At 38.5% G+C, this 12122-nt stretch overlaps 1 protein-coding gene across 1 annotated transcript; it reads right to left on the bottom strand.

Moving 5' to 3' along the window:
• Positions 1-10849: 10849 nt before the first annotated feature.
• LOC118650221 (S100P-binding protein-like) lies at positions 10850-11863 on the bottom strand. Its single transcript, XM_036298369.1, has one exon. The coding sequence runs from the start codon at positions 11861-11863 to the stop codon at positions 10850-10852; it is 1014 nt and encodes a 337-aa protein (XP_036154262.1).
• Between the last annotated feature and the right edge of the window lie 259 nt (positions 11864-12122).

Genomic DNA, 12122 nt, shown 5'->3' with positions numbered 1-12122 from the left:
CTCTCTCTCTCTCTCCCCCTCCCTCCTCCCTTCCACTCTTTCTAAAAATCAGTGGGGGAAGAAATATCCTCTGGTGAAGATTAACAACAACAAAAAAGTTATTGGAATTTTTGGATAAAGCAATTTTAGTTAATCAGGTTATTTATATAGTAACTACTACTAAGGCAAGAGATTTTCAGAATTAAGTATATTTATTCATTTATTTGCATTTATTATTCCAGTACAGCTTACTTTAATTTGGATGAAAAAAAATCACAGTAAAAAGTACAGAAGGTGCCAAATAAATATATAATGTAAGAAATGATTACTTGCTGTTTTGTGAGAATTATTAAATACAGAAATTGGAAAAAAGTAATATTTCATATAAATTTTTTGGGATAGTTACAATACTGGTACTTGATTTCAGATTTTTCTAAAGTATATCTTAGTTTGGTTGATCTCTTCCCACCCCCGACCCTCACCTTCCCTCTGATATTCAACAGTCTGTTCCATGCTTCTATGTCTCTAAATCTATTTTGCTCCTCAGTTTATTTTGTTCATTAGATTCCATATATGAGTGAGATCATGTGATACTTGTCTTTCTCTGACTGGCTTATTTCACTTAGCATAATACTCTCCAGGTCCCTCCATGCTGTCTCAAAGGGTAAGAGTTCCTTCTTTTTTTTACTGCTGCATAGTATTCCATGGTGTAAATGTACCACAGCTTTTTTCCTTTCCCAGAGGCAAACACAGTGATTGGTTTTCTATATATCCTTCTAGATATATTTTATTCACTGCTAAGCAATTACATATTTTCTCTTTTACACAATTGGTAGCATACTATAAGCGCTGTTTTGTATTTTTTTTCTTTAAAACCTTTTTACTATACATCTGGAGAACCTTCCAAATCACTCATAATGTGCTCCCTTCTATGGTTATGTAGTCTTCCATTGTCAGGATGTATCATTGTTATTTTAAAAGTCTCCTCTTGGTGAATATTTGTATTGTTTTCCATCTTTTGTCTTAATTAGAGTGACCATATTTCCTGGCTTGTGTGGAAGTATTAATATAAATATTAATAGTGCCCTCTCTCTTTCAAAACTATCCTAATTTGAGCAATATGTTCTATGGCTATCATGGCTATTTCAGTGCTGCTGCAGTGAATAAGTTTATATATCTTGTAGTTTTGCAGGTTGCAGAGATAACTGGAGGATAAATTCCTAGAAGTAGAATTTCAGAGTCAAAAGGTGTGTGTGTGTGTGTGTGTGTGTGTGTATATATATATATATATATATATATATAGAGAGAGAGAGAGAGAGAGAGAGAGAGAGAGAGAGAGAGAGAGCTGTTGCCAAATTGCCCACCATATTGGTCATACCCTTGTAAGAAAGTACTTGTTTTTCCACCCTCACCTCAGGTGATTTTGTTTGTTTGCCATTCCAATAAGTGTAAAATGGTGTCTCCGTGTTGTTTTTATTTACTTTTAAAAAATTATGAATGAGGTTGAGCATCTTTTTACATATTTAACAACCATCACACTTTATTTTTTATGTATTCAAATATTGGCTATTAGAGTTTTGATATTGATTTGTAGGAACTCTTCATATGTTTTGGAAATTAGCCTTTTGTGAAATGAGTTGCATATTTTCTTCCCTCTCCTGCTTCATAATGTGACTTTTAGTTTTCCTTTTGTTGTTTTTGCCATTAGGTATTTTTTATCATTATGTAGTCAGATTTCTCAATTTGTATTTTCTATTCAACAAATATCACCAAAATCCATTATTCAACTGGAAATTCACATTTAATTTTTCATTTCCTCATCCGTCACATCCTTTAATAGGTCTCAAATTAATCTACTTCTCCCCATTCCCATTGTTACTACCCTGTTAAACTTCTTAATTTAGACCTCTCTCCTATCAGTTTCACTCACTTTCAAGTGTAGCTACAAGTGGTCTTTCAGAAATACAAATCTGGTTATGTTATATTTTTGTATAACCCACTAATGATTCCCCAACTCTAACATAATTTAAAATACAATAAAAAGTGAATGGGGGGGGCGGGGAATAGAGATCAAGACAGTCAGCAAATGTGTTACCCTTGACTATGGGGAAAATTAAAAGAACAAGAACTAGAGAAGAACCTAGAGTTCAGAGGAAGAGCTTTTGTTTATTTTGCATGTATGTGTGTTTTTCTTTTGACTTTTAAAAGTAATTAATGTGCTCAGAAGGGAAGCCAGTAGAGATGAAAAGGTTGAAGACAGTGGAAGAATATTCCATGCTAAGAACACTGGGAGGAAGTGAGGTAGAAAGCTGGAGACTAAGAGAGGCAGTGCCTGTGTGGGAAATATCTGAGAGCCTGCTGAGACCAGAAGTTCTGTAGTGGAAACATTTACACAGAAAAAAATACACCCGGTTTTACGTGGGAGTGCTGTGCAACTTTCAAAGAACAGATCATCCCAAACTTGTGTACTTTGTTCCAAGAAATAGAAAAAAGGGAAACTTCTTTTATTAATTTAGTATAAACTTTAAAACAAAAACCTGATAAGGACAGCATAAGAAAAGTAAATTATAAGACATAAATGCAAAAGTATATATCTCAAAGGTGCTAGAATGGATTAACATTGGGAAGAAATATGCTTTACCACATGAACAGGTTAAGAGAGGATATCTGTTTGATCCTCCTGATCATTTCAGAAAAGGTATTTGATAAAATTAAATACTATTCATTTTCAAGGCTCCTAGCAACAGAAGGAACATTCTGATAAACCTGATACAGGCTTTATCAGGGAACAGGTCTGGTATCAAAACTTCCATTAAATATTTTATTGGAGGTTTTTTGTTTTAAAACAAATCTACTTTTTAAAATAGATTTTTATTGATTTCAGAGAGGAAAGGAAAGGGAAAGAGAGATAGAAACATCAGTGATGTGAGAGATTCATTGATGGGCTGCCTCTTGCATGCCCCACACTGGGGGATCGAACCTAGAACCCATGCATGTGCCCTGACCGGCAATCAAACTGTGACCCCCTGGTTCATAGTTCAACGCTCAACCACTGAACCACACTGGCTGGGCCTTATTGGAGGTTTTATTGTCCAATAAGACAAGAAAAAGAAATAAATGGTATAAGGATTATAAGGAAAGAAAGAAAATTGTCATTATTTACAAATGATATTTATATTATGAGGAAAATCTAAGTGAATCTATAGGTAAATTGTTGGGACTAATAAGAGAGTTTAACAAGGTTACTAGATAAAAGATCATTGTCCATAATTTAATAGTGTTCCTATACTGAAGTAATAATTATGCTTATTTTTTTAAAGTTGCATTGTGATAACATTAGAAACTCAGAAGTACATATGAGCTGCACAGGCTGCGTAAGAATTTTATGGTAAAATTATTAAATGGAAAAGTATATCATATATTGCAAATTCGAAGATGGCTCCCACGATCCCTGCCGGGCGATATTCATGCCCTTGTGTAATCCCCTCCTCTTGAGTATGACTGGACTTATGATTTGCTTCAAACAGATAGAATATGGCAAAGGTGACTCTCCCTTGTTGATTCCATGTTGTGAGCTGCCGTGAGGAGAGGGCCGCATGGCAAGGAACTGAAGGCAGCTCCCAGCAAGAAACTGCAAGGAAGTGAATGCTGCCAAAACTCATGTCACAGAGGGGCTCCTTCCCAGCCTGGAGCCTGAGGTGAGAACTCAGCCCTGGCCAATACTCTGCAGCCTAGATAGGCCATCCCCAAATATCTGACCCACGGAAACTGAGATAATAGACGTGTTGCTTTACACCACTAAGTTTGCAGTAATATTGTTATGCAGCAATGGATAACTTATAGACATGTTAAGTGGAGGGAATAACTCAGTATCAAAAAATGGAGGTTCTCAAAGTAATTTTTTAAAATACATTTTTATTGGTTTCAGAGAGGAAGGGAGAGGGAGCGAGGGAGAGATAGAAACATCAATGATGAGAAAGAATCACTGATCAGTTGCTTCCTGCATGCTCCCCATTGGGGATTGAGCCCGCACCCGGGCATGTGCCCTTGACCAGAATCAAAACTGGGACCCTTCAGTCTACAGGCCGACGCTCTATCCACTGAGCCAAACCAGCCAGGTCTCCTTAAAGTAATTTATAAATTTAACACAATTCCATTAAAAATCTCAACAGCATTTTGCACAGAATTTGCATGAATCCTAACATTTTTGTGGAAGACAAAACAGAGCAGACATCCTTGCTTTGTTCCTGGTTTTAGGGGGAATGTAGTCAGTCTTTCAGCATTAAGTATGATGTTAACTGTAGGTGTACTTTTTAAAATTTGTTCTTTTTTTTTTTTAAATGTTATTCTATATTACAAATGAAATTAGACTCCACGGCCCTATTATAAATTCGCTAAAAGTACATATATTTATCTGAACAGAAAAATAGACTACTCTGAGATGCGTGGACAACCTGTGATGTAGCCCTACACATCAGATACTTCTAGAGCCAGAAAAATGGCAACAGAAAATGCAGAGGTAACTCTTATTTCTGGGTGTAGCCAGGGCTGCTTTGGGTCACTCTGGCTGAGTGAACGCATTTGGATGCTGTCCCGTAGGCCGAGAGAGGCGAGGGACGTTCAGCTCAGGGCTGGAGGCTCTTCGCTGTGCTGCTGGGGACTCCGGTGAGCCCCTTCTTCCTCCTGCCAGCTTCGCAGCCACAGAACAAGTCCTTTCCCAAAGGATCTTGGAGGCGGTTCACCATGTTCTCATTTGATTCAAAGTTCCTTGATTGAAGGGTGAAGCCTGGAACTAGTTGCTAGAGAAATAAGGAAAGGAGAGAACTAGAGACCTGGCTTTCGTGACCCTGGTCCCTGGTGAATTTTGAATTTCCCCTTGCCCATGGATTAGAGTCTAATGGTCGGCAGTGGTCGGCAAACTCATTAGTCAACAGAGCCAAATATCAACAGTACAACGATTGAAATTTCTTTTGAGAGCCAAATTTTTTAAACTTAAACTATATAAGTAGGTACATTGTTATTAACTTAATTAGGGTACTCCTAAGGCTTAGGAAGAGCCACACTCAAGGGGCCAAAGAGCTGCATGTGGCTCACGAGCCGCTGTTAAAATTTGTTATTTATGAAATTGAGAAAATTTCCTATTAGTTGAGAGATTTTATCATGAATGATTATTAGGTATTGTCAAGTGCTTATTCTATATCTACTGATGTGGATTTTGTCCTTTATTCTATTAATATGTCATATTGTATTACTTTGATTTTTGGATATTTAACCAGCCTTACATTCTTGATCATAATGTATAACCTTTTTTTTTTAATATATATTTCTGAATTCAATCTGCTAATATTTTGTTCAGATATTTTACATCCATATTCATAAGGGATATTTGTATATAGTGTTGTTGTTTTTAATATATTTTATTGATTTTTTTACAGAGAGGAAGAGAGAGAGATAGAGAGTTAGAAACATCGATGAGAGAGAAACATCGATCAGCTGCCTCCTGCACATCCCCCACTGGGGAAGTGCCCACAACCCAGGTACATGCCCCTGACCGGAATCGAACCCGGGACCTTTCAGTCCGCAGGCTGACGCTCTATCCACTGAGCCAAACCGGTTTTGGCTGTATATAGTGTTTTTTATGATACCCAGTCATCTTTTAACCGAATAGTCTTAGTGACTTTTGATAATCATTGCCTAGATCAGCTGTTTCACTAGGGGTTGCAAAGTGCTGCTGTTCTGTCATTCCTTTTTTGTTGTTGTTAACCTTCACCCAAGGATATTTTTCCCATCGATTTTTAGAGAATGTGGGAGGAACAGAGGGAGGGGAGGGATGGAGGGAAAAAGGGGAGAGAAAGAGAGAGAGAGAAAGAGAGAGAGAGAGAGAGAGAGAGAAACATCGATGTGAGAAAGAAACATCGATTGGTTGCCTAAGTTGGTTAGGTAATTCCTCTAAAGGTGATTGGTTAGAGTTTTAAAAATTTAGCCCTAGCCGGTTTTCTCAGTGGATAGAGCATCGGCCTGCGGACTGAAGGGTCCTAGGTTCGATTCCAGTCAAGGGCACATGCCCAGGTTGTGGGCTCCTTCCCCAGAAAGGGGCGTGCAGGAGGCAGCCAATCAATGATTCTCTCTCATAATTAATGTTTCTATCTCTCCTTCCCCCTCTCCCTTCCTCTCTGAAATTAATAAAAATATGTTTTAAAAAATAAAAATAAGAATTTATTATGCCCAGCAATGTGGTTGAGCACGGACTTATGAATCAGGAAATCATGGTTCCATTCCTGGTCAGGGCACATGCCTGGGTTGTGGACTTGATCCCCAAGGTGGGGTGTGCAGGAGGCATTCTTTCTCATCATTGATGTTTCTCTCTCTCTCTCTCTCTCTCTCTCTCTCTCTCTCTCTCTCTTTCTCTCTTCCTCTCCCCCCTCTCTAAAATCAATAGAAATATATTTTTAAAATTTTATTATGAATTTATGACCTTTAATAACTTTGATGTGTTTACATTCTTTGCAATTGTTATTCTTTTTGATGCTCAAATTGTCCCATCTTTGGCAGTGGAATCCCCTCTAATTGACTCTTGAATTTCTTGACACCACCTAGTAGTTTTGTGGGTTTTATTTTGATGGTTGACAGATTCTCTTTTTTTTATTATTGATTTCAGAGAGGAAGGGAGAGGGAGAGAGAGATAGAAACATCAACAATAAGAGAGAATCACCGATCAGCTGCCTCCTGCACGCCCCCCCACCGGGGATCAAGTCTGCAACCCTGGTGTTTGCCCTTGACTAGAATCAAACCCGGACCTTCTAGAGTGCAGGCCGACTCTCTATCCACTGAGCCAAACCAGCCAGGGCGACAGATTCCTTTATTAACAATAAAAAACGTCACATTTGTTACAATAGAAAAATAAGTGTTTTAATGAATACTTAAATGAAAACTAGGGCCTCTTAGTTTTTAATGTGGATTTTCAGTGTGTGCTAGGTTTGATGTATATCTTAGAAGAACTTGCTAGAATCATTAGGGTATAACTGTAAAAAAGTCATTTACGTAATAGCTTTCCCAAATAGTAGTTCCCCTGAAATTAAAACAGAAAGTAAAATTTCTATTTATATCTACGTTTATTTATTTATCCGGGTGTATGCCTTGATGGGAAATTGAATCGTGACCTCCTGATTCACAGATCGACACTCAACCATTGAGCCACACCAGCCAGGCTATACCTACACTTAGATATGACTCACAACACGTATCAATCTTAATTTTATGATTTTGATATTACCTCTTACAAGGTACTCATTAAAAATTAAAATCTTGCCCTAACCGGTTTGGCTCAGTGGATAAGAGCATCGGCCTGCGGACTGAAAGGTCCAGGTTCGATTCCGGTCAAGGGCATGTACCTTGGTTGCGGGCACATCCCCAGTGGGAGGTGTGCAGGAGGCAGCTGATCGATGTTTCTCTCCCATCGATGTTTCTAACTCTATCCCTCTCCCTTCCTCTCTGTAAAATCAATAAAATATATTTTTAAAAAATTCAAATCTCATTTTGAGATCATTAATTTGAGGTATGCAGTAAAACAACCCAGCAGTTTTTGATAGCTTCCTTCCTTACTAGTATGAATATGCCTTATATATATTGTCTTTTCTTAATTTTACCATTGTATCTTTCGGATATATTCCTGCGAGTAGAACTTTTAGGTTGAAGGGTAAAAGCACATGTAATTTTGCTAGATAGTGTGAAAAAAAGGAGCTATGCACTTTGGCCCTTCCACAAAAAATATATAAAAGTGCTATTTTAACACAATATCTCCACCAGTTTGTTGTTAGGCTTTTGGGTTTTTGCCAGTCTGATAGCTGAGAAATAGTGTGTCTCCGTGTAGTTTTAATTTACAGTGATGGCGAACCTACGACACGCGTGTCAGAGGTGACACGCGAACTCATTTTTTTGGTTGATTTTTCTTTGTTAAATGGCATTTAAATATATAAAATAAATATCAAAAGTATGTCTTTGTTTTACTATGGTTGCAAATATCAAAAAATTTCTATATGTGACACGGCACCAGAGTTAAGTTAGGGTTTTTCAAAATGCTGACATGCCGAGCTCAAAAGGTTCGCCATCACTGATTTAGCATATTTTTATGTTCAACAACACATTTTAACACATTATGATAGTGAGCCTACATTAACATATAAAGAAAGAAATATGCCATTAGCTATCTAAAGCTTAATGAGTTGGCTCTGACCCTCAAGCTGCAGGTATTTACTTAGATTTGCAGTAAGGAATAAGACAGAATATCTCATACTTATAAAATGCTTTGTAATCAACAAAGTACTTTTAACCGTCATTATCTGATTTGACTGTCATGTGTAGAGGCTCAGAACAGTCCTCCCCAAAATGTGCTACTTTGGCATGTGAATTATTTTGAGCTGAAGGTATTCAAGCCCTGCAGGCTCACAAACGTTTAGTTCTCCCTTAAAGAATTTAAATCAGGGGCCTTGCCCATAATTAGAGTTATCACCAGAAATAATTTTTTATGACCTACCTATAGGGCAGGGCAAACTGTCTAATTACTGAACGTCTGCTTTTCTTATTGTTCTGCAATGACCTTCTCCCTTCTGAAGCCCAACGTCATCTCTTAGCTTAGAATGTCAAATGTACCACATTTTCCTTTTCTGTCGTGTTTTTTTTTAAAAAAATGCATTTTATTGATTTTTTACAGAGAGGAAGGGAGAGATATAGAGAGTTAGAAACATCGATGGGAGAGAAACATCGATCAGCTGCCTCTTGCACACTCCCTACTGGGGATGTGCCCGCAACCAAGGCACATGCCCTTGACCGGAATCAAACCTGGGACCTTTCAGTCCGCTGGTCAACGCTCTATCCACTGAGCCAAACCGGTTACGGCTCCTTTTCTGTCTTTGAACCTCTTGTGTAGGTGGGTCTCTGATTCTCTCTGTATGTGGTGTTCCCATGCATACGTATATATTCAATTTCTTTTCTCATTAATCTACCTCATGTCTATTTAAATATTAGGCCGACTGAAAAAACCTAGGAGTGTGCATGGAAGTTTCTTCCTCCCCACACATGATAATCTCTGAGAGAGGCCAGATACTGTGCTCATTTTGTAGAAGAGGAAACTGATATTTTAAAATCTTTTAAAAATATTTTTTATTGATTTCAGAGAGGAAGGGAGAGGGAGAGAGAGTTAGAAACATCAATGATGAGAATCACTGATGGGCTGCCTCCGGCACACCCCTCACTGGGGATTAGGCCCGCAAACCTGGCATGTGCCCTTGACTGGAATCAAACCCGGGACCCTTCAGTCTGCAGGTGAACGCTCTATCCACTGAGTGAAACCAGCTAGGGCAGGAAACTGATATTTTAAAATATTGAAAATTTCCAGTTTAATACAGCAAATGGCAGAGCTAGGTTTAAATTTCAAACGTTTGATCAGAGTACAAATTCTATGCTTTGTTTTCCTGTTACAGTATTTGCTAAAAGATGCATGACCTCTTTTACCCAAGAGATGGCAGTGTTCTCTCAGTATTCATTGGGAATTCTCTTTCCCATCGGAGATGCTTAAAAGGAAGTGAAAATTGTATTCTTTCAGCTAACATTCCTGAGCATAAAGTATGTTTAGAAGTTAAAGATAAAAAGATTAGTAAACTTGGTGTTTGCTTCCTAGGAGCTCACAGTCTGGGTCCAAGAGGTGGGGCAATCAAGCAGAGTTAAAAACATAAAAAGTTTGTACAAAATGCCAAACCAGCTAGGGACTACAAATTTATTATTTTTTTTAAAAATTTAATCACATTAAAAATAACTGCTACAAGGGAAAAACCATGATAAAGAGGAGGCACCAGACTTGTTTCATAACTGATCCTGACAAAAACTCAAAGCAGGGCCTGCATTAGATGGAAAATTGCAGGTTATTTCTGGCTCTTTACCTCTAAGTAAACTACATAAACACATTTTTACTCTGCTTTATCAATACCCCTTGTGGTGAGAATGTCATCCTGGATGAAGAAAGGTAGGTAGGCAGTTAAATGTATGTAACATAAAATACAGTAACGATTCCACATGAAATACTAGACTTAGAGGCCAACACCAAATGTAAGATATGCATCTTTAAAAACATATTAAAACTCCAGATTTTACCCACCAGCTTCTTTAAGGCAGACATGCCTAATAATGAGTTTTCTTTGGCTATTTTTTTCTCCTTGAAGAATATTATGTTAACTGCTAGAGAACAGTTCTCTCCTCCTCCAGTCCAACAGATTTAATTAAGCTGCTAAAGCTTTGGAAAAACAGAATTATTTGAGCAAAGAGGAAATGTGATTGTCACATTTTATAGTTAACCTGTCACTCATATGATTTGGCAAAGGCGATGCTCCCATTACAGATTCAGGCTTAAACCCTTTTGTAGCAGGAAGGTAGGAACATGAGTCCTAGATTTTGGCCTAAGCAAAACACTGTCTCTTCAGAACTTGGGTTATCTATGGGGAACTAGACAGTTGCAATGCTACTTATTCCAGCTATGATTAATTTTAGCTATGCTGTAAAGAAACAAATAAAAACTGTATCATCTTAACACTGCTTAAACACATGCACGCACACACGCACGCCTGGAGGATATTATACAAAACATTTCAAGTCGGCAGTGGGCATTTCCAAAAGGCAAAAGATTCTTTAAATAAAAATCTTGTGAAAAATAAAATTCAAAATCTGCCAAGCACAAAACAGCAGAAGATGAGATGCTGCTCTGGACAGGACCCGGACAGGGACTTTCACTGCTAATGGGGTGAGACACACGGACTGTACTGGATATCTTAGAGACTCTGGAACTGCTGGTGGCTTCGCTCGCTCCTGTTAACCCACTGAATCAGACTGTATCTTCCAGAGGTTTCTGTTGGAACCGGGAATAGTTTCGAATGGTGAGGTCCGAAGGATGCGGATGGTTATGCATATGATGAACTCGATCCATCAAAGAACACAGTTCCACCAAGACACCTTGGTTAGAATCCACTGAGTCTTTTATATGAGCAAAAGCACTCCTGACGTAAGTTTGCTTCTTCCGTTCTAGATCTGATTGTGAAAACGTCGAAACATTAGTCCTTGTTTGGGCTTGCAGAACAGGAATGACTTTGCCTATTCTCTCAGGAACTTTCAGCTTCCCAGAATCCTTGTCAAGAATATCTTTGTTTGATGAACTGGTAACAACTGGAAACTTCATTTCACAACTTGATTTATGTGATCCATTTCTCCAGGATGACCCTAAATGAGGAGTCTCTGAATGGCCCAAGATCTGAGTGATTACAGGTGTAGGTTTCTTACTATCAGGCATACTTTTTTCAGGGACAGTTTGTTGAAAGTTATTACTTGAAGGAGAAAGGAGCGAGGGCCCATCCCAGGAAGAGTTATTTGGGATGATCCCTTCAGAATTAGTGCAAAGTTTGCTCTGATTTGGGCTAAGACCATCTTCTCTCATCCCTTCTCCAAGGGAAGAGGGTTTTTCAATATCTTTGGCTGTATCAGTCTTGTCCTTATTAAGCACAACATCACAAGCTGTTGGATTAAATGGTGCAACAACTGTTAATTTTACAAGATTCTTTTCTAGTGCAAAGGGTCTGTTTAATGGTTTCGTAGGAGTTGGTCCCTGACCAACTGATGTACTCGGAGGTAATTTGAAGAGGCCAGGAGTCTCAGCTACTGGTCCAAGGCTGTCCAATGAATTTTCCTCGTCCTCATCTGATAGATCATCATCCCTCAAGTACTTCTCTATCTCTTCCTCCGTGAAGCTGAAATGGCCATCATCTTCTTCACTCAGGCCCAGCAAGGAGTCATCCAATACATCCTCATCCAAGGAACCCCTAGAGGGCACTAGTGGGCACATCATATCTCCGGAAGCGGGGCCATAACCTGGGCGAAGACCTCTACAAATTTATTTTTTTTAAAGTATCATATTTTGCTCAACAGCTTTTATTTTATTTATTTTTATATATTTTTATTGATTTCAGAGAGGAAGGGAGAGGGAGAGAGAGATAGAAACATCAATGATGAGAGAGAATCATTGATTGGCTGCCTCCTGTACGCCCCACACTGGGGATCAAGCCTGCAACCCCGGCATGTGCCCTCACCATGAATCGAACCGTGAC

The sequence above is a fragment of the Myotis myotis genome, unplaced genomic scaffold (genome assembly GCF_014108235.1).
Source record: "Myotis myotis isolate mMyoMyo1 unplaced genomic scaffold, mMyoMyo1.p scaffold_m19_p_3, whole genome shotgun sequence".
Classification (NCBI taxonomy): domain Eukaryota; kingdom Metazoa; phylum Chordata; class Mammalia; order Chiroptera; family Vespertilionidae; genus Myotis; species Myotis myotis.
Note: the sequence above shows the minus strand (reverse complement) of the source record. Positions and strands in the feature narration are given on the sequence as shown.